This window comes from Chlorocebus sabaeus, chromosome 3, assembly GCF_047675955.1.
Source record: "Chlorocebus sabaeus isolate Y175 chromosome 3, mChlSab1.0.hap1, whole genome shotgun sequence".
NCBI classification, from domain to species: domain Eukaryota; kingdom Metazoa; phylum Chordata; class Mammalia; order Primates; family Cercopithecidae; genus Chlorocebus; species Chlorocebus sabaeus.
The window spans coordinates 29,138,124-29,164,766 of NC_132906.1; the positions used below are offsets into that span (position 1 = coordinate 29,138,124).

At 38.1% G+C, this 26,643-nt stretch overlaps 1 protein-coding gene across 4 annotated transcripts in view; it reads left to right on the forward strand.

Annotated features, from left to right (window-relative positions):
- Positions 1 to 26,643, forward strand: part of RNASEH2B (ribonuclease H2 subunit B) — a 78,641-nt gene that overhangs the window by 22,758 nt on the left and 29,240 nt on the right. For 3 of the 4 annotated variants that reach the window (XM_007960435.3, XM_007960432.3, XM_073014357.1), the window contains 8 exons: positions 1,130 to 1,201; positions 3,197 to 3,304; positions 4,404 to 4,480; positions 8,920 to 9,034; positions 20,159 to 20,223; positions 22,168 to 22,273; positions 24,711 to 24,792; positions 26,181 to 26,223. In XM_007960435.3, the coding sequence (XP_007958626.2) occupies positions 1,130 to 1,201; positions 3,197 to 3,304; positions 4,404 to 4,480; positions 8,920 to 9,034; positions 20,159 to 20,223; positions 22,168 to 22,273; positions 24,711 to 24,792; positions 26,181 to 26,223 (668 nt within the window). Of the gene's footprint in view, positions 1 to 1,129; positions 1,202 to 3,182; positions 3,305 to 4,403; positions 4,481 to 8,919; positions 9,035 to 20,158; positions 20,224 to 22,167; positions 22,274 to 24,710; positions 24,793 to 26,180; positions 26,224 to 26,643 lie in introns of those variants that run through there. The other variant, XM_007960434.3, reaches the window with a different exon arrangement.

Genomic DNA, 26,643 nt, shown 5'->3' on the forward strand with positions numbered 1-26,643 from the left:
GCTCTCTTTGGTAAATTGTTGCTATGCCCCCTTACTAATCAGAGCCCCATTGTTCCTTTTGGTAATAGGGACATTTTGAGAGTTCCATGAATATGCCACTCAAAATATATGATGAGTGTTACCAATAAAATAGTCATGGTTATTATGTTTTAATTTGTGTGATAAAAACTTGATGGTTTTGGTACAACTGGTTAACTCATCGAAAAAAATATTTAAATTGGATTTCCTCTTAATATCTTATACCCAGATGTAGTCCAGATAAGTTAAAAATATAAATATTAGATGAAATATATTCTAAATATTAGATGAAAATACAGGCAATTCACATAATCTTAAGAAAAGGCCTTTCTAAGTGTGATATAAAGGATACAACCATAATGAAAAAGATTGATATGATTGCATGAAGATTTTTTATCTTTTATATGACAAAAGTCATTATGAGCAGGATTAAAAACATAGTTGATATCCTTAGTATATAAAGATACCTCACAAAGTAGTAACAACAACAACAAAAAAGCCAAATATCCCACTTGAAAATTAGGCAAAGAAAAAAAAATATAAGTTGCCTAAAAAAAAAAATTAGGCAACTTATATTTTTAATTGTGTAAAAAATGTAAGTTTCAGGTAAATATGTTTACAATTCTCTACTTCATAATAACAGTAACAATTACAAATGATAGTACTACTAATAATAGCTATCATTTATTTCATGTTTCTATTTGCCTGATTATTTTAATGTTTTCAGTAGATTGGCTAATTTGATACTTTGAAGAACAAGTATACTATTATTATCATTCTATAAATGGCATTTGAGACAGGAGATTAAGACTCTTGCCTAAGGTGACAAAGCTATCCAAGTGGCTAAGCCAAGATTATCACCCAGGCCTTCTGATTCTAGACCCCTGCTTCTCATTATTCCTCATAGAAATAAATTTAAACTACCTGAAATTCAACTGCAGCTTGCAGAGAAATTGGTAATTTGCTCAAGATCACATCATTTGTAAGTGATAAGTTGAGTTAAAAATCTTAGAAAAGTTGTGTAAGTAGAAGAAAGGAAAACAGGATAAAGTAAGGTGAGCAACAAAGCAGTTGTGTGTTTTAATTTTAGATATTCATGGTTTATTTTCAGAATATTTAAAAGATGCTTCAAAGAAGATGAAAAGTGGGCTAATGTTTGTAAAACTGGTTAACCCGTGTTCAGGTAAGTTCTCTTCTCATAACTTGAATGTTCTTGAATGTTGTGGCTAATGAGTATATATACTTTTATGTCTTTGTGTCCTTGCTTTTGCTCTTTCTGAATAGCTTTTAAAGTTAAGATGGCACCATGATGAGAAGAAATCAAGCTGATGACATTACTAGTCTTCCCAGATAATTCATTTGACTTAAACATTTAAACAATTTCTTCTCATAATTTTATTTCACAGAACTATTCAGCCATCAGAAATACTGGCAAAACAAAAAAGTAGCATGTTTGAGTCTCTTTAAAATCAGATTAATTTTCTTTGGCTTCTTTAAGCCAACTTTTCTTAGAGTAGTTATTCAACATTAGCCTCCATTTTTATTCATTTTATCTTATAAAGTAAAATAAACAACCAGAATTAAACAAACAAAAACAAAAACAGAAGGCTTTTACTTGACATGCCAAGATTTTGATTAGTTTCAGTTTTAGCTATACTTCCCTATTTTCTTCTGACCAAAAAGTAGTACATTTTTTTCTCTGTCGGGATGATTTTTTTTTATGATAAGCATTGTATATTGAAGAGATTCATATTTTATTGAAAAACAATTTTATTTTAACTTTATATTCAGTGCATTTTCAGTTTTGTCTTCACATTTTTTAGGCAAAAATATTAAAATGTATTCTAAATATGGAGTGATATGGGTGATAGTGTTTATCTCTGTGTGTAATTGTTTTTCCATTAATTTATAAGGTTTTGCATAGACACCCGATACTTGCCATATTAGAGGTTTCTCCTGGTGACAGTAATACTGAATAGTAAAAGTACGGGAGGGCCAATGGGTAGTGCCTTGTTGTTATAGAGACATGTAAATAGAAGCAACAAGAGAAGAAACACATTCCTGACTTTCTCCAGTGTTCTTTTCTTCAAAATGAAATTGACTGTAATTGGTCAGCTATATTTAGAATTCTTAGTTATATATCAGACTAAGTTGAGGTGAGAAATATTTCTTGAAGAGAAGTTTTAGGTAGCAGTAAAGGTTCTAAAGCATTTAAGAAAAGTACAGGTACAGAAGAAAGCCAGCCCTCTTTTAAAATTTCTGTTTTATCTAAATGCTCATAGACCACAGAGGAACAAATGTTTTTATTTGCTACATTGGCAGTGGGAAAGTAAAGGCTAACATTTGCTGAGTTCTTACCATGTGCCAAGTATTGGTTCAGGAAATTTACATGTGTTCTTTTTTTAATTCTTATAAAACCCTATGAGGATGTTCAGTATTGTCCCCATTTTACAGGTGTGGAAACAGCCACAGGAAGGTTTATGTAACTTCCCCAAGGGCATGTGCCCAGCATATGGTGAAGATAGAGTTAAACGCAGCATCCTTGTCTCCAGAGATTGTGCTATGGTTAAAAGAATTTTTTTTCATTAGTTGAAGTGATAAAACATGCAGATGTGCACAGTCTTCACCCTCTTCTGCCTCCTCCCTTTTTTTTTTTTTTTGGTTAAGACAGAAAAGGAAAAAATTCATTCAGTTGAATAAAGCTTTACTCACTCCCTATGGCTTCAAGCATGTCTGTCTTTCTCACTTAGGGATGGCCTGTGGGGTCCATGGCTTGGTCCCTGTCTTAGACCCTGTGTGGAGAGAGCCACACACTGCCCAGAGGCAGGGACCCATGTGCCAGCTCATGTCATATGGCTGAACTATTGTGTTTTGATAGTTTAGGAATGGATATTCCCTCTTGATCTGATGGAGGATTTAAGGACAGGCTTTGTAGCAGTTAAGATAAATGACTTGCACTTTTTGATTTTTTGGTTTAAGTCCAGTGAGGATTATGGAGCTGGAAAATTACCATCTATGTATAATAGCTATAAGCTTTCCTTGGAATCAAGGAAATTTTAGAATAGACCTGTGTATGTTTATGTTCATATTAGAAACATTCCTCAGAGATACTGGATAGTCTTTTGGGGTGTGTGTGTGTGAGAAAACTTACAAATAAAAGACAGATTTGTCTTAACAGGAGAAGGAGCCATTTACTTGTTCAATATGTGTCTACAGCAGCTGTTTGAAGTAAAAGTTTTCAAGGAAAAACACCATTCTTGGTTTATAAATCAGTCAGTTCAATCAGGTAGGTGACTAGTGTAAGCATTTCTAATAACTAAACACATACTGCAGCTTTTCTATTCTTCACACGTGGGGTTGTGGGTCTGTCACGGGGTTGGGAGTCTGGTCACTGATTTAGCCTTCCTTGGCATCAGAGCAGGTTTAATCAAGAGAAAGGAAAGCTCATTTAAGCACTAAGGTTAGGTCATCTCCTGTGTGTCTTAGACGGTAGGAAATTTTAAGCTAGCAACTCTGATTTGACTCCTAAAACGGTGACATGTCCTGAGTTAGAAGTTAGGTTTGTACATGGGGCACATACCATGTTGATTGGAAACTCTTTTGAGGATCTTTGTGTTTTTAGCATGTTATTTCCTTGAAACTGAATACTGATATGGCTTCTAACATAGGCTCGAACTTAACAAAGTTTCTTTAAAATGCTTTGTCATATACCTGCCTGCCCACGTGCTCCCCCACCCCCATACACACATACACCCCCCAGCACCAAAGTTCTGTTTCTTGTGGTGTTCCCTTAATTTGGGGACAGTGCTGACTAAAGGAGGAGTAGGCCAATGGAACTGTTCTGCCTCATGTTCTAGGGTGGGGGCAGTCAGTGGGTATTCAAAGCATCCCACATCCTGCTGCCCACAGACTACAGAAGGGACTGTGTATAGAGAGAATGGCACTGCTTTCCCATGGCTTTGTCCTCAAAAGCACAGGAAATTACATTTTACTGCAGCTTTATAGATAGACTGACTATACAGGTTTCCTAACATTGCTGTGTTCTCATTCTGCCTGTGCTTCCTCCTAACCCCTCTTTTTGCAGGGGGTTGGGAGGCTGTGTTAAAAATGATTTCTAAAGAAGAAATGGAAAGTTAAAGATCGACTTCAGGGTCTTGATTCTCCTCTCCACACAGGGATTTGAAGCTCTTTGGAGTAAAATCTCACAGAGCACATTCTGCCTTTTGAGAGAATCACATAGACTCTCAGACCTGTATAAGAAGAGATTTGAGTTTGGAATTTCACATATATTTTTCAACACTGTTTTTCACTTTGAGATTAAGGTGAAATAGCCACATTGTCTTTCCAAGGCGTTTAATTCCCTTCGTCCTTTTTGTAATCTGCAGGAGGTCTTCTCCACTTCGCCACACCTGTGGATCCTCTATTTCTGCTTCTCCACTACCTCATAAAGGCTGATAAGGAGGTGAGTTTCCAGTTTGGGGCATCCACAGTGAGGAAACAGAATCAACTATTTTTGCTTGATCTCCTCTCTCTGCTTTTAATGATCCAAAGGTGGATTCTATCTTCAGATCTAATACAGTAACTAGAAAAAACATGAGTCATATATGGGCCAGTGCAGGACAGAGCACTACTGCACAGGCCAGAGAAGCAGTACTTTACTCTTGATCCAGTCTGCCCCTGGCTTGCTTGTGACCTCTGACTTGCCTAACTCACTGTGCTATGCACCTTACTGCTTGACAAAGCCAACAACTAACACCCCTTTATCATTAAGTATTCCTTACCTTTGAAATACAAAACAGGTATTTAAAAATTGACCACATGTCTTAGGAGAGGAAAAATGTATCTTCTTTAGTGAGATACTGTGGAATAGGTAACCTGGGGCAGGTCCAGTAGAAGCTCATTAATGGGGATGTGCTAGTTGAGACTTAAGGAATCCCAGATGGATAAAATTTACCTTTGGAATAGAAATAAAGACACAGCTTACTAATAGTAATAATTTTAGCCAGAATTTCTGTAATATTTTGGTCTCAGGATATATTTACAATTAAAATTATTAAGGGTTCCAAAGAGCTTATGTTTCTGTGGGTTCTAGCAATACTCACTCTTAGAAATTAAAACTGAGAAATTTAAAAATTATTTATTTAAAAGTTAAAAATAATAAGACCATTACATGTTAACATAAATAACACATTTTTTATTGAAACAACCAAATTTAATGAGGCATGTGACATTTTTGCATTTTTGCGAATCTGTTTAGTGTTTGGCTTAACTAGAAGACAACTGGATTCTTATATCTGGTTCTGCATTCAGTCTGTTTCCGTATGTTATTTTGGTGAGATTATATGAAAAATATACGGCCCCGTACATCTTTGTAGTTAGAAAAGGAAGAAATAATGTTACAGCCTTTTTAGATTATTATGGATATTTTTCTTTAATACTACCTAAAAAATCAACAAGTGGTAGTTTTTTAAAGTTTAGTTGCAATGTGGAATCTGAAACTTTGTCAGTTAACTTTTTATGCTCTGTTACATTAAAATCCATTGGTCTATCTTGCACTTAAAATGGATCTTTCTTGGCCGGGCGCGGTTGCACACACCTGTAATGTCAGCACTTTGGGAGGCCGAGGCTGGTGGATCTCGAGGTCAGGAGATCGAGACCATCCTGGCTAACACGGTGAAACCCCGTCTCTACTAAAAATACAAAAAATTAGCCGGGCGTGGTGGCAGGTGCCTGTAGTCCCAGCTATTCAGGAGGGAGGCAGGAGAATGGTGTGAACCTGGGAGACGGAGCTTGCAGTGAGCTGAAATCACACCACTGTACTCCAGCCTGGGCGACAGAGCGAGACTCCGTCTCAAAAAAGGATCTTTTTACCCGTGTATGATTTTGTAACATTATGCTTTGGTCATTTGGAAAATACTGATTTGTTGAGTTATGCATATCTTCCAAATGTTGACACATCTCATTTTATATACACACACACACACACACACACATACACACACTCCCTTTGGTTAATGTTACCACTGATCTCATCAGAAAGCTCTTTAGGTATTGAGAAGCTGTCATAGTGGCAGATAGAAATATTCTACAATTCTGATTTTTGCTTGAAAGCTCAAATTTTATTATTGACTGCAAATACTGTTAATCTTTCCCTTGAAATGACAGGCTCACTTCATTCATATTCTGCCTAATACCGGGCCTGAATCACCATAATTCATAGTGGGTTTTTCAAATAAAAATGGTATCCGTGAAAAAGCAGCTGGTTCTGCTTGCAACTAAGCCAGCCCCAGGAGAACATGCTCTTCCTGGTAATCAGCTTACCTTTGGTTAAGCATCCAAAGGCCTTTAGCCATACCTCACTTTCATCACAGATAATTTACAAGACTTGTGTTCAAGATTCAAGATTTAAGTAAAATTAATTGCTTTTACTACTTACTCAAGGATATTCTTAAGTGATACTGGCATTTTTTAGACTGCACATAAATGGCAGTGAGGATCCAAATGATGACTAGGACAGTCTGGTGCCGCCAGCAGACTCGTGCTAAGGAGCCAGCAGTTTTACCCACCATTGCATTTGAATCATCAGCGCAGATCCACACAGTGAAAATGCAGATAGCATCTTAGCAGTATTAGGAAAATAGCTTTGAGCTTGGGTACTTCATGACCCAGGGATCCATCAACCATAGTTGGAAAATCTTCTAATTAATAATTTTAAGTGATAAGTGTTACTCAAACTGCTTAGAAGAATCTGGTTTTTTTGGACTCTCATGTTTGCATAAAGTTTGAACACTTACAAATTTCTTGCTTAATCCTTAGACCAAATTCCTGAAACCTCCATTTGATAGGTAAATTAATTTAAGTTGCTATAAATGCTGAAAGTCATAAAGTATCAATGCATGCTTTCTCTTGATGCAGCTTAGCCTCTTTTAGCCTCCTCCTTCCCTGCCCTCTGCCCTTCACTGTGGATTAGTGAAGTTTTATCCCTTCGTTTAATCATGAGTCCCTTGATCTGGAAGCTACTGTGATGGCCAGTATAACGAGGGCACACAAGCTGTGAGGCTGGTAAGCCTCATGTCTTTAAGGAACAGAAATGGTCCTAATCACCACCAGGAAGGCCCTGGGGAATATTCAGTGAGGAATTTGAAAACTTCAGTGGCTCACCTATGTGGTGTTTTCTAGGATAAATTAATAAGCAGAAAGACACCAACCAGCCTCAGCACATGTATTGATCTGCACTTAAGGCTCCCCTCCCCTTTTTGATAGCATTTCTCCATCTCCCATTAGGACCATGACTCTGAGGGATTAACCCTATCCTGGCACTCTGGGTGCCTCTGGGGTGCTATGGAACTCACGTTGACAGGTGCAGAATGAAGCAGAAATGCTGTTCAGGATGGTCTTTGGCTTTCATTTTAAACTGTCATACTTCCCAAACACGTCTTCCCAAGTGCCAGAAATGCCCTTTAAAGTAATACTTGAGATGTTTGGGTATTTCCTTCTCTGCATTTTAGACATGATCATTTCCTATTAAGTTAAAAATTAGATACACACTTTTGAAATGTGACCTTTTCTTTTAAACTTTATTTTAACATCAGTAAAAATAACTTTTTTTCTGGGTATCCCACTGCTACTAGCTTTATAGTCAAGGCAGGTTGCTTATTGCATTTCCTTCAATGTATATACGGTAAATAAAAATAAGAATGAAACGCTAGTTAATTATGAAATTATTTTGTATCATGACTGTGTGGTAGTCCATTACATATAAATATTGTTTTAGAGTAGTCAAATATTTAACATATTGATTGATCATGGAAGACTAAAGATTTAAGGTAGAAATCTAAGGACAGTAAGACTTGGGAAAAATCTATGCATTATTCTTACTATTTGAAGGAAAAAGAATATTTAAATTGAGATAGTTCATGGCACTAGTTAACCTAAGAGAAAGTATGGCAAGCTATCACATGTGCTCCCAAATGATTGAAAAGATTTTACCCTTAAAACCCAAGAAAGCTGCATTTGCAGAAATTGATCAGACACAGTTTTTGTGTCTTCAGGAGGAGTTGTCAGTACACGAGAGATAGAATGAGCTAGAAGTGGGGCATGGGCAAGGCCATACATCTGGTACAGTCTGGTGACCCCAAATCAGGGGGCTAATACCTTAATTTAGACAAACTTCATCTCTACTTGCTACTAGTACAGTTAAGAAAAACTGGACCTAATTCCGAAGAATGATGTTGTGAATCCATATGGTCTGCACTTCTGGCCCATTGGCAACCAGGCCGTATAAACTTCTGTGGCTGAGCCTGATTTAGCCTGTCTGCAGCTTCCCAGGACTTCTCTCTCTGGCTGTCTTTTCTTTTATTCTGGTCTAAATTTGGAAGCATTGTCAGGCAGCTCTGACAGGGGTAGATTCACTTTTGTATTTTCTTTTTGTGGTGGGTGCTTCTTTCATCATCCCTAGAGTGACGATGGGGAGGCAGATGTATGTCTGAGCCTGGTCTGGGCTTGTTCCAATGTGATAGTCAGGACTCTTGCTCTGTGACCACAGCTGGTTCTTCAAATTGAATGGGTTGGACCAGCCCCAGGCAGTCTCCACCATCTTTGCAAGCTTCTGTGGCTTCCAGTGCTTTTATTGATTGATTTTGTTCCCCGTTTCATTTGGGGACTGTACACCTGAGGTAGATGGTGTGCTGCGTGGGACCACAGTGCTCACAGGTACTTCCTAAAGGGAGCTGGGGTCCGTCCTAGAGCCTGTCCCATTGTAGGGATTCCTTAGATGGAATAGGTGGCTCTGCACTAAGTTTAAAGGCCCAGTCATGAGTAAATGTGTCTTTTTCTCTTTTTTTCTGAATGTCTTTGTTGAATGAAATGCTTGCTTTCCAACTAACTAAAGTGTTTTTTCAGGGGAAGTTTCAGCCCCTTGATCAAGTTGTGGTGGATAACATGTTTCCAAATTGCATCTTGTTGCTGAAACTTCCTGGACTTGAGAAGTTACTTCACCATGTGACGGAGGAAAAAGGTATGGTATAACTTAAAGATTTATGGCTGGTAGAAAGGATGGACCTTGCCTAAGAATGTGACTGCTTACAGGCCCACTGAATGTAAGGCTTATTCTGTGTCCACCATAGGGAAAGCTGTCATTCAGATTTGCTAACACTGCCAGCACTGTTCCTCTATTGCTTTGGAGTGTTTAGCCTTTGAAACTACAACCATGGCAGTCTAGTGCTGTGTCCCACAGGGCAGGAATCACAAGGTGTGGCTTCAGTCTCACCTCTTCTTTGAACTAGTTCTGTGACATCAGACAAGTCACTCAGCTGCCTTCTTCCTCAGATTTCTCATTGTAAAATTACATAAAACCTGTACCTTAATAGATAGAAGCATTTATTGAGCACCTTCCAAAAGCACATGTTGCACATTAGTGCTAAGCTCTAGGTACTTATGAATAAGACATAATCCTTTTCTTCACTTTGCGCCCAGTCTGATGGGGGTCAGTGACAAGCTGAGCAGTGCCTGCACAGTGTAACGGAAGTGAACTCTGAATTTGCTGGGGATGCACAGGACAGGTTTCTAATCTGGCGGGGTTGGGTGGGGGGTGCAGGTGGGTAGATGTTGTGTTGCTTTCCTGGGGGAAATGACCGCTTTATGGAGTACTGAAGGATAGTCAGTGAAGCAGTTTAACAGAGGCTTAGATGTATGGAAAAGTTTGTCAGGTTCAGGAAGTTCCAAGAAGTTCAAAGTATAGGATGCTGGGGAAGGATTTAGGTTGGTAAGGAATGAGGTGGGAATGTTGGGCATGAGTCCAGATTGTAAAGGACACTGTGTGTGTTTGAACTTTGCTTAATGTTAGTGGAGTGTGTGTGAAGTTTTAAGCATGGCAGTCTGCAGTGTGGAGAGTATATTGGAGAAGCCAGGTCCACCGAGGCTGTTGCAGTGTGATCCAGACAGGAGATAATGGTGGCCTTGATCTTAGGAGACAGAACAAGAAAAAAGTAACCATTTAGAGATGGATCCAACTGCATCTAGTGGTTGGGTGGTGGTCAAGGAGAAGGAGGAGTCAAGAGTGACTTCCAGGTTTGTGCCTGACCCAAAGGATGTGTAGTGGTGGGATCCTGGACACAGGGAACATGGGCTGGAGAAGCAGGATAGGGTAATGAAGAGATGCATTTTCACTGTCATTCATTTAATTTTTCAGAAGGGAAAGTAAGGCAGTGTGTGTGAATGTGTTTTGACAGGTTAGAAATAGTGTAAACACTTGATTTCAGTGTCTCGAAAAATCATCCAAGTAGTTTCAGAGTTAATATGGAAACAAAGTGTGGGAACCAGAACGTTGGGCTGATAAATAGTGGCTGTTTTGGGTCATAGATGGTTTGGCCAACTATAACAGTTCTTCTGGGACCACGAAAGTGGTGATTCCAAGAAGTGTAAGCTTACGGTGGGAAAGAGGAGAACCTATTGATTGCATTTTATGTTTAAGGGGTCCAGTAAATTCATACTTGGCCACACTTGGAGCTCCAGTTTGGAACTGAGGGATGTGTGGTGCCAAGGTTTTATCAAAGCAGTTCCATTAAAGATATTCTCTGATGCTGAATTTGGCAGAGGATAGCAATCTTTTTGTGGGTGACAAATGAAGTAACCCATAACCACTTTTAAAAGATAAAGTAATGAAGAATAATTTAATTAAGCCATGTTAATTTTTGTCAACTTAACACAAGCTGAAAATGCAGTTAACTCATTGTCCAGAATTCTGCTATTAGCTGTATAAGAACAATCATCTTAAAACCCAGAAATCTGGGTTTAGAAACAGTGTTAGTGCCTCAGCATTTGTTTCCTTACAGTCTGCAGCTGAAAGCAAGAAGCTATCTCTGTCTCATCCCTTCCCTCTTGTACACTGAACCCCTGACCATTTATTGCATCATTATCTGAACTTCTGTCTTAGTCTCTTTTGCTTCTCAATATTGCCTAACTTTTGGAAGTTCTGCACTTCCATTTTCAAAGTAGCTGTATTATTGGCCTTTATATTTGCCAGATTTCGAAAACTCTAGGCGTCAATTTTTTTTTCTTTATTTTTAAGTGATGGGCAAAACATAAAATACGTTAGAATAAATTTCACGCAGTAAAAGATGTATTCAATCTCTAGAGGTTTGGCAGTTTCTTTTTATCAAATTCTTCCCTTAATAAACTGCAGCCTGTGAATCTCAAAATAATGGAAGGTTTAAAAACAGAACCAAAAAGACTTTTAGTTTTATTTTTTATTTTTTTAAGACAAGGTCTTGCTCTGTTGCCCAGGCTGTAATGCAGTGGCACAATCACGGCTCACTGCAGCCTCAATCTCTGGGGCTCAAGCAATCCTCCCACCTCAGCCTCCTGACTAGCTAAGACCACAGGTGCAAGCCACCACGCCTAGCTAATTTTTTCGGGGTTTTTTTGTAGAGATGAGGGGGTCTCTCTGTGTTACCCAGGCTGGTCTTGAACTCCTGGACTCAAGGGATTCTCCCACCTCAGCCTCCTAAAGTGCTGAGATTATAGGTATGAGTCACCATGCCCATTCTCAAATAGATTTTTAAATGAGGGGAAAAAATAAGTAAGATTCTCAAATGCCTCATCCTCAAAAAGACCTTTTCATCAAAATACATACAAGCATTTTCACGTTACTTGCTTTACCCCTTGACCCAAAACATAAATATGTGAAATATGTGTCTTTATGGAAGATCTGTGTACAGGGACAGTGTACTGAGATAAACATCTTTTTCCATGAAGATCTACAGGGATCAGCATTCGGAAGTTTACCACTGCCATAGAGTCCAAGGCAAGTGCAGTACATGCACTTGTATGACGGCAAAACTTCTGTGGTTATTGGTTTACATATAGTATGTAGTCCTTGCAGTAATTTTCTTTCATTATATGTTATAACCTGCGTTCTCACAAATGAGGAAACCGAGACTTAAAGAGTTGAAGTAACTTGACTGACACGATAGAACTTGAAGTGGTAGAACCAGGATTTGAACCTATGTCTATCTGACAGCAACTCTTTTGCCTTTCTTCTTATAGCTGTGTATGTAACACTTCCAAAATACACTATAAGCGTTTGTCTGTGTGTATGTGTGGTGTTTCATGTGAAAATAAAAACTTGACTCTTTTTTTTTTCTTTTTTTTGACACGGGGTCTCACTCTGTTGCCCAGGCTGGAATGCAGTGTCGCAATCTTGGCTTACTACAACCTCTGCCTCCTGGGCTCAAGTAATCCTCGCACCTCAGCCTCCCAAATAGCTGGGACTACAGGCGGGCGCCACCACACCTGGCCAATTTTTGTATTTTTAGTAGAGACAGGGTTTCACTATGTTGGCCAGGCTAGTCTCGAACTCCTGACCTCAAGTGATCCACCCACCTTGGCCTCCTAAAGTGCTGGGATTACAGGTGTGAGCCACTGCACCCAGCCAAAAACTTGACTCTTTTAAAATTTATTTTTCTTTTAATTTTTTTAGAGACAGAGTCTCACTCTGTCACCCAGGCTGGAATGCAGTGGTGTCATCATGGCTCACTGCATCTTTGAACTCCTGGGCTCAAGTGATCCTCTCACCTCAGCCTCCAGAGTAACTGGGACTACAGGTGTGCACCACCATGCCCAACTAAGTTTTTTTATCTTTAGCAGAGACAGGGTCTTACTATGTTGCCCAGGCCAGTCTCCAACTTCTGGGCTCAAGCAATCCTCCCACCTCAGCCTCCCAAACTGCTGGAATTACAGGCGTGAGCCACCACGCCTCGCTTTGATTTTTCTTTTTTAATCTCATACATTCCCTCTTAATATTTTCCCTTTGTGTGGCAAAAGGAGAGAGAAACAGGGAAGGAGACAGAAAAAACTTCCATAGCTTAAGGAAATGTCCATTCTTATCCCTCCAGGGAACTTCCTAGACCTTCTAGGCACTATGTGACCCCACGGGCCTTCTTCTAGTGATTGCATTGGGTACCGGCTACTTATTTGAATGTGGATTATTATCCATTTATAAATTAGTGTCTGCTTCCATTCTCTAATTTATTTCTAGATTTCTAAATAAGAAACATGACTACTAAAGAGTGGTCAGTTACTATCCATGATGGGGAGTAAAGGTAAAGAAGAAAGCGATGTTTTTTAACTTCCATTCTCTCCATAGGCACTTGTGCAGATAGAGTAAAGCCTGAAATACTCAAATTCCCCAGCTAGCTGTTTTGATATTAAACTCCAGATGCTATCTTAAACATCTGTGGCATTAAAGACCTGGTAAAAGGCTGCGAGGCCTGTGAGAATCTTCCCCTTTTGCCTTCTCCCTGGTGAATGAACCTAGCCACAGTTGTTTGTACCCTGAATGATGATGGCTGTGACTTTAGCCCTGCCTACTTTATTAGTGAAAGAAATGATGTGTCTCTGTTTGCTCGTTGTGGGGCTCAGAGCAGGTTTCTTGCCAAAGAAGTGCACATTCAGTGGAGAGATGGTATGGGAAAGGACTAATGAAGGGTCACGAACCTTATCTTGGATGTAACCCTTTGTTTCATATTGCCAGCCCAAGCTGCAGTGCACTGTCTGAGGTGATTAACAGGGAGAGCCAGGAAAACTTACCTGATTAAAATATCCCAAGTACAATTGCCAAGTTTCTTTCCCTAGGAAGCAGGGAAAGAAAGCGATCATATGAGTTTCTCAGTTATGGAAAACATTGAGAAAGTAGAAGTGAAAATGTGCTCGAGGCAGTTCAACAATACATCAGGGAAATTCAAGTTTGTGAGCCGATTACCCAATTGCTGAACATGTTACTTAACTGTGAACTCACTTTTATTCCATCTTTATTTTGTAAACCCAGTCTTTCCAGATGTTTGAAATCCGTTTTATAGGCACCAGGCACATAAGGGAAAAAAAAACCTTTCCAGCATATGCGTGTTTTATCAAACTCACTGACTCTCACAAATATTAAATTTAGGACACAAATGAATATGCTTTGGTATTTTTCATAATTATGGGTAGTCTGTGGCCTTCATGAATATTTTAAACCTCCTTGTTTTTCAAAATTTGTAAATTTCAAAAATAAGCAGTAATTTATTCACTGGGTCCATGTGTAGCCTTCTGGGATATAGTAATCATCTTACCAGGGAGTGTTAACTTCCTGGCAAGTGTCAACTTTCTATGAAAGTTGAGAAAAAAACCTCCAGACCCAGCTAGCTTCACTAATAAATTTTACTATACTTTAAGGAAGAAATGGTAGTCAAAGAAATAACACTTGCTCAAACTCTTTCAGAAAATAGATGAGGAAGGAATGTTCCCCAACTAATTTTATGCAACTGGAATTGCCCTCGTACCAAATCAAAAGTATTACCAAAAAAATTAGACCATTATCCCTTATGATTATAGACTGAAAAATCCTAAGAAAATATTGGAAAATCAAATATCTAAAAATTAAATATGTAAAACCTAAGTGGGGTTTATTGCAGGAATTCACAATTAGTTGAGCATTAGAAAATCAGTGTAATTTACCATATTTATGCATCACAAAATTGTATGATTATCTGAAAAGACACAGAAAAGGTATTTGATAAAATTCAGTCATGATATAAATTATCAGCAAATGAAGAATAAAAGAGAACTTCCAAGGCATCTATGGCAAACTTACAGCTAACATCATCTTCATTGTAAAAGACTGAACACAATCTTCCCCCAAGACTGGATACAAGAGAAGGATGCCTGCTCTTACCACTTCTATTCACCTTGTGGTGGATGTCCTAGCATGTGCAATACGATAAGAAAAAGGCATACAGATTGGAAAGTCAGTAGTACAACTGTCTTTATTCATAGACAATATTGTCATATATGAAAAAATCCAGAAGAATTTACAAAAGAAGTTACTACAATTGATAAGCAAGCTTTCAGGATACAAGCTCAATATACAAATATTAGTTGTGTTTCTATATACTGGCAGTGAACAATTGGATAATGGAATAAAAACATACCATTTATACTACCATTAAAAATAACATTCTAGTGCTAAATGTAACACAATATGTATAAGACCAATATACTGAACATTACAAAATATTGCTGAGAGAAATTAAAGAAAAATTAACTAAATGGAGAAATAGGCCATGTTCATGGATTGGAAGACTCAATATTTTTAAGGTGTCTATTTTCCCCAAGTTGTTCTATAGATTCAGTGTAATGCTTAGCCAGCTTCTTTTTTTTTTCTTTTTTTGGTAAGTATTGATAAACTGATTCTAGAATTTATATGACTACGTAAAGCAGCAGAAACAGCAGTCTCCACCCTTTTTGGCAGCAGGAACTGGTTTTGTGGAAGACAGTTTTTCCATGGATGCGGTGGGGAAGGGGATGGTTTTGGGGTGAAACTTCCACCTCAGATCATCAGGCATTAGATTCTCATAAGGAGCACACAACCTAGATCCCTCGCATGTGCAGTTGACAATAGAGTTCTCTCTCCTATGAGAATCTAATGCCATCATTGATCTGACAGGAGGCGGAGCTCGGCCAGTAATGCTTGCTTACCTGACACTCACCTCCTGCTGTGTGGCTCAGTTCCTCGCAGGCCACAGGTCAGTATCAGTCGATGGCTTGGGGATTGGGGAGCCCTGATGTAAAGGACCTGTAATAGTCAAAACAATTTTGAAAAAGAAGAATAAATTTGGAGAACTTACACAAACTGAATTAAAGACTTACTATAATCAAGAAAATGTGGAGGTCAGGCACAATGACTCATGCCTGTAATCCTAGCAGTTTGGGAGGCCGAGGCAGGAGGATTGCTTGAGGCTGAGAGTTCGAGACAAGCCTGAGCAACATAGCAAAACCCCATTTCTACAGAAAGTTTAAAAATTAGGCAGCTGTGGGCCGGTCATGGTGTCTTACGCCTGTAATTCCAGCACTTTGGGAGGCCGAGGCAGGTGGATCATGAGGTCAGGAGATCAAGACCATCCTGGTTAACACAGTGAAACCCCATCTCTACTAAAAATACAAAAAAATTAGCCAGGTGTGGTGACGGGCACCTGTAGTCCCAGCTACTCAGGAGGCTGAGGCAGGAGAATGGCGTGAACCCAGGAGACAGAGCTTGCAGTGAGCCGAGATTGTGCCACTGCACTCCAGCCTTGGTGATAGACTGAGACTCTGTCTCAAAAAAAATAATAAAAATAAAATAAAATAAAATAAGTTAGCCAGCTGTGGTGGTATGCACTTGTAGTTCCAACTACTTGGGAGGCTGGGGAGGGAAGATCACTTGAGCCCAGGAGGTCAGGGTTACAGTGAACAATGATCACACAATTGCACTCCAACTTGGGTAACACAGTGAGACCCTGTCCCTAAATTTAAAAAATAAATAAAAATAAAATGAATGTGGTATTGGTATAAGATAAATGTATAGATAAATGGAATAGAATAGAGAATGTAGAAATAAACCTACACTTATATGGTCAATTGATTTTTTTTTCCCAAAGGTGTGAAGATAATTCAGTGGGAAAAAGGATAGTCTTTACAACAAATGTTGATGGAAGAATTTGGTATACATATGAAAAATAACATTGATCCTCACCTCATACAGAAAAATTAAATCAAAGTGGATCACTATGTTAAATTCAAAAATGAAAATTATTGAGCTTCTAGAAGAAAGCATAGGATAAAATCCTTGTTGCCTTGGGAATAAGGCAAAGATTTTTTAGGACACAAAACCCACTAACTGTAAAAAAATTATAAATTGTATTTTATGAAAAGTATTATCTTTTGTTTTTGAAAAATGTCATTAAGGAATAAAGGAGATTGTGAGTTGTGGGACAGTTGGAACTTACCTACCCGGCTGTCCAAGGCTTACAATGATAAAGCCACTTACAGTTTCTTACAACTCAGGAGTTCTACTACTCCGTAGTACAATGGAAGGAACTACTGCTATCTGCAACAAAATGGATAAATCTCACAGAAATAATGTTGAGCAAAAGAAGTTGGACATGGAAAGTATATACTGTATCATTTCATTTCTATGGTGTTCCAGAATAAAGCAAGAATTACGCTGTAATGATGGATGAGTGGTGACCTGCGGTCTGGGTAGCCATGGGAGAATTTACTACATAAGGGTTCTAGGGAACTTTGGGGATGATGCTTACATGACTGCATACATTTCTCCAGACTCCTCAAATTGTACATTTAAAATGGGTGTGTCCATTGTGTGAACATGAACATTGTGTGAACATCTAAATAAAATTCATTTTTAAAAAAAATTTACTGATCCAGCACTAGAAGCTAAGCCTCCTGATTTCTAACACAGTATTTTTTTTAAATTCCCCCTTTCCCCCAAAATAATATTGGCTCCTTTTCTCTCCACACTTGCTACCTCCCATGGGATGGAGAGGTGGAATGTGGGAGGCAAGGCCGGTGTGAGCACTGGCTCTGAGGTTTAGGCCTTGATATCCAGGAGAGTGGTGTGGGAGGAAGATGAGCCACTGGGTTTTAGACACATGGAGCCTCAGTTCAGGGCTTTGGGCTTCCCAGTTAGTTTGTTTAGTCTTGTTGAGCCAGGAGGAGATCACACCAGATGAAAGGATACAGTTTGCTTTGGAGGAGGGTGAAGCAGAGCTGGGAAAAGAATCAGACAAGTCATTAGAGACATAAAAAATAGCAATTTTATATATGCCATGGAGGAGAGGTTTTTCCCACAAACCGGTTGTTAGGAGGTACTGAGGAAAGTGTAGACCTAGTGATCTTGGTAAAGTGAACATCAGATCCACAGCTTTGATGTCAGCGTGGGTGGGAGTTGGGTGCTCTTGCCTACTTCCTCAGTGACTTAGGACAGTTTACTTCATGTCGCTCAGACCCAGTCTTCAAAGATGGGGACAAATCATGGTTTTTTAATTGATTCTGAGATTCATTCTGACCATTCAATGAGGAAATGTGTATCATGTACCTAGCACAGACCTGAATAAACATTAGTTTCTTATTTTTTATTAATAAATCATCTTTTGCATCATGATGTCTTTGCTAATATTATGTATTTGCTAAGTGGCAGGTGTTGTGCTATAGGATTTGTATGGATTATCACATTTCATGCTCAGAATAGCCCAGTGAGAAAAAAGCCTCTCTTTACACATGGGGAAACAGGCTTTGAGAGCAACGCAGCTTCCCAAGGAGACAGCATGTGCTGGGGTATGCATGAGCCCTGGTAGCATGGCTCAGTGTGTGCTCTCTGCACCTTCTTAGAGAACAATGCCCAGAGGCAGAGGAGAAACCTCCTGGTGGGGCTCAGGGAGTGGGAGACAGGAAGGAAAACAGCAGCAGATGGTAGACATTCTTTCAGAAAATTTGGAGGTAGACGCAAGAAAGAAGTGAGATGCCAGATCAGGGTAGGATTTTTGGGAGAACCTTGAGCAGTGAGCTTCTTTTGGAGTTGTTTTTTTTTTCTCAGGCAATGAATATAACTTCTAAAAGCCATTCAGCAGCATATATTTATTTAGTGATTGCTGTATGCTCTTAGAATTCCCCTGGTTTGTACATAGGTTGGGACATGGTCTCCAAGGAAGTTGAGTTCAGTCCCATTGGCTTTGGTTTACAGTAGGCTGTTTGCCCAGGTAGTCCTGGCTCCAAAACAGCAGACATTGCACCTTGGAATTCTCACACTCCTGACAATGCTATTTGCACCTGTCCCTCTTTTTTGTTACTGTAGTGACATGTCCCAAGGAGATGGCTGTAGATGTCCAGCCCTCAATCCAGCCTGCCTCATCTTGCCTACAGCATTGACAACCATTGGCTGACACAGGGAGAAAATTCACAGGAACTAAGGCCAGGGACCTCCCAACCCCTCTCCCATACAATTTAACAGACTGCAGAAAATGACCCCTGAATGGACAGTTTCCATTTCCCATCACAAGGTAGAAGGGAGAAAGAGCCTCATTCTATATAACTCAGAGGTGGTGAATTCACATCAGACCCAAGGGTTACTAGTGGTCATAAAGATAAATCCTGCGTGGACAGAGGGGCCTGGAGTGGAAGTGCTGCCCTTGCTAATTGCACATAAAGAAGAAATCCCATGAATGAAAAAGGTTGCAGAGGAAATCATGGTTTAATGGCATGGTATATAAGGCTGGGTGGGTTGTGAAGAGAGTAAGTGTAATTTATAAGAGGTGAAACTTTTATCCCCATAAAGGGCCAGGTTGAGCCTACCATAAATCTAAATCTTCTGAAAGAGCTATGATTATGTTGGTAATATGTTAAAAGATAGATAGATCTTTTTTTAATGCTCCCCCAATCCCACCAGGCCACTACTGAGTAGTTACCAAGATTTTTTTCCTGAATGTATGTAGTGAACTTCATAGATACCTGCATTTAGTTTCAATTTTCTTTATTGGGATTTTCATTTTTATTTTAAGAAAAAAAAAGTGTTTCATTGAAAACATTGAGATGAGCTTAAAATTATTCAAAACAGTTAAGACTGCTTAGTATGCTACTGTGAACACAAAGTATCTGAGACAGGTCTCAGTCAATTTAGAAAGTTTATTTTGCCAAGGTCAAGGACGCACCCATGACACAGCCTTGGGAAGTCCTGAGATGTGTGCCCAAGGTGGTTGGGGGTACAGTTTGCTTTTGTATGTTTTAGGGAGACATGAGCCATCAATCAATATGTGTCAGGTGTACACTGGTTTAGTCCAGTAAGGCAGCAACAACTCAAAGTGGGGGCTTCCACATTAGACATAGAGAAGAGACAAAAGGTTGCATTTTTTTGATCAGCCTTCCACTGAATACACAATTTAGTCTGGCTTGAGGGTAGGGCCGTGGCTAGGGACTGGCCCTCTTCTGCCCAGAATTTCCCTGCCTCCTGTCCCTATCACCAAGATTTATTTTCCTTTCACATTAGTTTGCTGAGGTTTTAAAATTACCTTTTCTACAGAGTTGTGTGTATAATTGGATGGTGTCCTTAAATTCTTACTCATTTAGTGGTTGATGACTCCTGAGGTAGCCACACTACTACTAACATTTAAAAAAACATTTCAAGTATGTTCTCAGGTTTGTAAATTAAGTTTTTCAAGAATATAAACTTACGAAATATTTTTAAATGGTTAACTTGTATATGATAGAACCTTATGAGTTTATTTTTTAAATTCATTGTGCTGAGTCTTTTTTTTTTTCTTTTAATGTAATCCAGAAATAGACAACAAGAAATATTACAAGTACAGCAAAGAGAAGACATTAAAGTGGCTGGGAAAAAAGGTATAGTTCCTCTCTAGTGCCTTGTGGTAAAAGAAAAAAATTCAGTTCTCTAAGAAATTTTCAGAGAAGGCAGTAAGTCTGAATCCAGAGACCATCCTGTATATTCAGTGAAAAGAGGAAAACTGTGTAGAGATACCAAGTATGAGAAGAAGGCTTTGACTTTTCAATCCTCCCTAACTTGTGTATCTCTGAAGTTAACTTTATGTTTTCTCATGACCTGCATTCTCATTTCTCCCTGATCCTACTACGGAATGAAATAATTTGTTGGTGTAGATTTGAGTCTTCCAAGTAAGAGGATACCAGGCCTGGTACTTGTTGGCCACTGTCAGTTCTGCAGGTGTCTCCAAGGGTAATGTTGCTCCCACACAGCCAGGCAAAGGGACCCAGGGACACAGCCAGGCAAAGGTGTTCAGGTTTAGAGGAAGTATGTCCCACTTTCAGGGTCTGGATGCTGAGGAGGGGTCGTCTTATAGGCAAAGCCTGTATCTTAGTGATTCTAAGAATCTTGACCTAATGGAAGGACTGGGGCAGTGAATTGCAAATCAATTTAGTAGGTCACAACCAGTATTTCTCTTGCAATGAAACAGATTAGGATGGGATGGGATGTATTAAAATATAGCAGAGGAAGGGCAAGTATTAAGTATGGCTCTATGAAACATATTTATATGTGTTTAAGTATTGGATTGCTGTACATTTCTTACCATGGGGTTGTGATTTAAAAAAAAACTTTGAAAGCCACTGGTCTAAGGATAATATGTACTTTCACATTGATTAAGAATCTCACTAAACCAGATAGAATAATGATAAAGTTTTTGCAAGATCAGTGTATACCAGTAGTTGTAGTACTGTTTCCTAAGATTCTCTTCCATCTTTTATGTGAAAAATCATGTTTGTCCGCATGTGCTCTCTCATAAGTGGGAGTTGAACGATGAGAACGCATGAACACAGGGAGGGGAACATCACACACTGGGGCCGTTTCAGGGATCGGGGCAAGGGGAGGGAGAGCATTAGGACAAATATCTAATGCATGTGGGGCTTAAAACTTAGATGATGGGTAGATGGGTGCAGCAAACCACCATGGCACATGTATACCTATGTAACAAACCTGCATGTTCTGCACATGTATCCCAGAACTTAAAGTCTAATAAATAATAATAATAAATTAATCATGTTTATTTGTCATATCATGTTACCAGGCTCATTGGAAGCCTGAGAAGCTGGAAATGAGTCCAGTAGAATAATCAGGCTCCTAATGTGCAAAGTAGTGGAAAGATTTAGAGTGCCATGTTTCACTTTTCATTTGTGATATAGTAGTAGTAGTAGTATTCCATGTAGACGAAGAATGAGCATCAATGCGGAGCAGAATCCTTGATGTTTACTTTTGCTCTTAGCCAGGGAAAAGGATATGAATAGCGAAGAGGAGTTTATACTTACTGATTATATTTCCTAGGAAGTGGGAAATTTATATTATTCTATTTAGGAAATTATTACATATAAATTTTATGCCAGGTTCTATTCTAAGGGCTTTATTTACATATATTACCTTATTTAATTTTCACAGTAGTCCTGTGAGGTGGATGTTATTTTTTTCCCCATTTCACAGATAGAGCCACAGAAAGGTTAAGTAACTAGCCATGGTTACAGAGCCAAGCCCAGCAGCCTGACTCCAGAGTCAGAGCTCTCAATTATCACAATATGTTGCCTCTCATATTGTGTAGGCCATGGCAGTCCATGTAGTGAGATCATCCAGAGATACTGCTGCCACTCAGCCTTTCTTCAAATGGGCAGCCATTTCTCATCTTCTGGTGTCTGGTGAAGATACTTCTGGGTTCTCGAATACATCTTTGCAGATCTCTTAAATGGTTTGAAGGCCACCTATGAAGTCGTAGATTTCTAAAGTTAAGTTGAAAATACGCTGCTTTCCCCCTCTTGGTTGCTTTGTAGGTTAACCAAACTACAGCAGCATTAAAAACCAATAATGTGAATGTCAGTTGCCGGGTACAGTCAACTGCATTTTTCTCTGGTGACCAAGTTTCCACTGACAAGGAAGGTAAGTAAAGCATTTTATCAGAAATGATTTTTGTCTGGAGTAAGTTGCTTATGTGTAAATGCCTATCTTAAGATTTAAAAATCTTAATGTCACAGAAGCCTCATATTCCTACCAATGCCTGGTATACATTGTGGCAGGTGTGCATCTTGTTTCAGAAGCAAAGAATATTTCTACGATAGGTTACTTCTGTTATTCATTGATACTTAAGTTATTTATTCAGCAAATATTTCTTTTACACTGATAGTAGTAACAACCCTGGCTATCATTTATTGAGGGTGTATTGTGTGCCAGGCCCTTTGCTAAGTTGCCACTATACAAATATGATCTCATCCAGCCCTCCCAGTAAATTTCATAATGAGCGTCTTGAGGCCCTGTCCAAAGTCTCGCAACTGGTAAATGGCAAAGCTGAGCTATCTATGGAGCTTGTCTCTCAAGCCCACACTCATAACCTTTTTGTGATACGGTTCCTGCAACACAGTTGTACTGTTCCAGTGGCTGCATCTGTCTGCATTTTCTTCTCAAGACGCATGTTTCCTGATACAGGGATCAATATACTTTGATTTTAGATGAAAATTGATTTGCTTGGCAATTTTTCTTTTAGGTTATTCTTTCATAATCTCAAAAAGGTATATTATTTTCTTTTCCAAGTAGAGTCCTCTTATTTTTATATGTATTGTTGAATAAGGACAGCTATATAATACAGTTAACAATCTCAAATGGTGAGACAGAAATTATTCTGACGTTAAACTCCAATTCGTTGTTCCTTTGTTCAGGGTATACATATGGCTTTAGTCATTACATAAATAAAAATTAGGAATAGTGGCCTGTTTGTGATTGATAGTAATTCAGGCGATCTGATTTGCAGGAATCTGCCTTGCATGGATAGCTAGTTGGCTACTGCTATTCTGGGAGTGGTGGACAGCACCTTTGCCATACTGAGTTACCAGCTGTCAGTGTCTTTAATTGGCTTTAACAATAGAAGATGAGGGATTGAGATAGATGATTAATGGATAGATAGGTGGGTGGATAGATGCATCCATGGATGGATGGATAAAACCATAGATTTTGTTTTAAAAGTAGAAGAAGGGATGTTAGAGGTTATTTAGACAGATCATCTCATTTTTTAAATGGAGAGATAGTAACTTACCCTCAAGATCTTCTGTTCTAAGTCTAGTGCTTTTACCAGTACTCTACATATTAAGGTTCTGGGCTTGGCTATATATTGCCATTTAGTGTCCTGGCCGTAAAGTAAGCTTTACATATTGTACATTATTTCCTTTTTTAGATATTTAGCTTGGTTTGGTACCAGAGGAAGCAAATGAACTATATGTTGACTTTCTTAAAATAGTTTTCTTTGTCTAGTCATGACTGGTTGGATAATGACTATCCCAGAACCATGAGCAATTTTAAGAAGGGTCAAATGATAACTTTCAGTTCTACGTTGACAATGAAAATCTCTTACTGAAGACTTTTTGACGTCAGGTGGTCACCAGACGGCAGTCATTTTCTATGTAATACTAAGGCAAATTGTTACTTTGACTTGAGAGCAGAGGAGAATGGAAAAAAGGAAGTGAATGAATATCCCAGCAGCAAACCTGGGGTCTGCTTTTGGTGGTTTATATCCCCGCATGGTTATCCCATCTTATGATTAAGTTTGATTATCTGCTTGTATTCTACATAAAATATTGAATTCAGGAACAGAGTTTTGAAACAGTTTCTGTTGTCTTCTTATGTAACTGTGTTTCTAATTGCTGCCAGAGCTGCATTTTAGTACTGAAAATCCAGATACTTTAGAACTAATGATGATAAATTCTGCTGAGTTAGTTGGTTTTTTTAAGTGTTTTATTAGTTTGGGAGTGTGTGTGTCTGTGTGTGTATGTAGAACTATATATAGAACAATATGTACATATAGAACTATATATATATATTTTTTTCAGGGTTCTTATAAAGCAAATACCTAGTAGTAGAGACATATGGTATTTTATTTCTCTTAAATGAGTATGTTCATTACTTTGAATAATTAGATTTATTCTTTATTGAAACAGGCTTAGAAAAGATTACCCTTTTAACAAAGACATGACTATTTCATATTGTTATAGCTGATTTTTAAACTTTATTTGTATTCAATGGTTTCGACTAAGAAAGCAACCCTGAGTTTTTGTTTTTACTGTCATTTAGGGAGCGTCTACTGTATTATACTTGTTTTATCTTATATCTTTGGTATCATCCCATATCATATCTCATCCATCATATCTTCCCACTAGTCTGACAGATAGATATTACTATCACCATTCTACAAATGAGAAAACTGAGGCTAGAGCTTAAGTGAGTTCCCTTTATCCAGATAGGGTCAGAATTTGAACTCTGGTCAATTTGACTGTAAAACCACCATAATTACTATTTTTTTTACTTTCACTCCTCCTTCTGTTTCTTTCAGAGGATTATATTCGTTATGCCCATGGTCTGATATCTGATTACATCCCTAAAGAATTAAGTGATGACTTATCTAAATACTTAAAGTAAGTATTGATTATCTTCAGTCATAATGAAGTACCATCTGTTTCTTGGTTTCCCCAGCAGTGGGGTTTCCTTATGGCTTATCATATCACTGTTTATGATACAAGATTATTCTTGAGCTGTGTCATATTACTTTGTGCCTTGGAGGTGATTTTTAATGGATGATTGGAATGAACTGATTTGATGGATACAGATTGCAGGAACTAGTTAATGTCAAGATTGGAATTATGGCTTGGTCTGATTTTAGAGGATTAACTACGTTAAAATTTTATCCTCAATTATACTTAACTAATTTGGTTCTTTATGATCATTTTAAGAGGTAGAAAAAAGGGATGGAAAGAGTAGATGGAATATAGAATTTTTAAAAATTTATAAAATATTTGTATCATTTGCACTATTATCACTAGATGTTCACTAAAGGGACTTTACTATGCCCAAGACTTGGAAGTCAAAGTAACATGAAACACAATCTGTGTCTTTGAGGGGCAGAAGAAGGGTTTTAAGAATGGTTTAATGTATGTTCCTTTCTTTATAAAGAGTTTATACATTTAGACTTTAAGTTGAAAAAGAAGTGTATATTTTCTAGATTTTTGCAAAATCGTTACTTAATTTTGTTGTTAAGATTTTGTGCGTGTGATGATTTAATAGCTTTTCCTGATCCTTATAAATCCTTTTTATCCTCTGAGTCATGAAGATAAAATGAATTTTTAATAGATATAGTTACTGGTTTTAGCAAATTCCAGAGGTACTACTTTAAAAAACAATGATTGGAAGCTGGTTTCTATAATAGTTAAAGTGTGTTGAAAGCCTGCTTCAAATTGATAATCATATCCCTCTGCTTAATATCCCCAGATTTCTATGCTGCCTTATCTTGTTAGAGACCTCATGTCTTTGTACTCCGTTATTTGTATAGATTCCTTTCTTTCCACTAACATTTTTAAGTTTTGGTTGAAGAGTTCAGAAGAAAGGTATGCTAATTAAACTGCTTTCTAATGGAAGAAAAGTTGAAATTTATGTGGCTTTTTGTGAACAGTTAAAATAATTTTCACCTTTAAATATATGTTAGCATCTTTATTATGAAGAAAAAACACTCCAACACCCAAACACAAATTTATAGAGGCTAAAGAAAAGCAACTCTGTTCCAACAGATGGGTTCTAATTTTATTTTTTAGTTCAGACAACGCCAAAACAAGGAATTACATATCAAAATAAAGACTCTTTTATTGAGAAAACTTTCATTCTTTACACTGAGGTAATTGAACAGGAAGATATATGGAGATAAAGCTGTAAGTTGAAAAGTAGGACTTACTAAGTCTTAAGTTGGCCCTGTCTTTCTGTTTGTTTGTCTATGAAAAACCATGACTTTGATTCTTATTTTTAACTTGCTTAGGCTGCCAGAACCTTCAGCCTCGTTGCCAAATCCTCCATCAAAGGTAAGAAGCTGTGACTAAGGTATCTTTGGGGGACTTAGAAAAATATTACACTCTTACCACATGAGTTTAGTTTTTTCTAATATATTTTAAAACATACTAAATCCGTTTTGCATGGAGTGATACCATGTGGAATAAAGATTGTAGTGGGCTGTCCATCACTATTTTTTATTTTTGTAGATTCCACCTGAATGGTAAATAAAGTGCCATGAAAACCCAAGAAGAGTTGGTTTTAGCAAGGTACCCCTATGAAAATATTAAAGACATATAGTTAAAATTAAATCTTCCTGCATTAGTTAGATCACTTAATTAAATTTAGTAATCACTAAGCATACTCTATATATAACTAAAATTCATTTTGCCAAATCTAATTGTCACTGGCACACAAAGGTGAACAGAAAATGATTTCCATAACACAAAGAA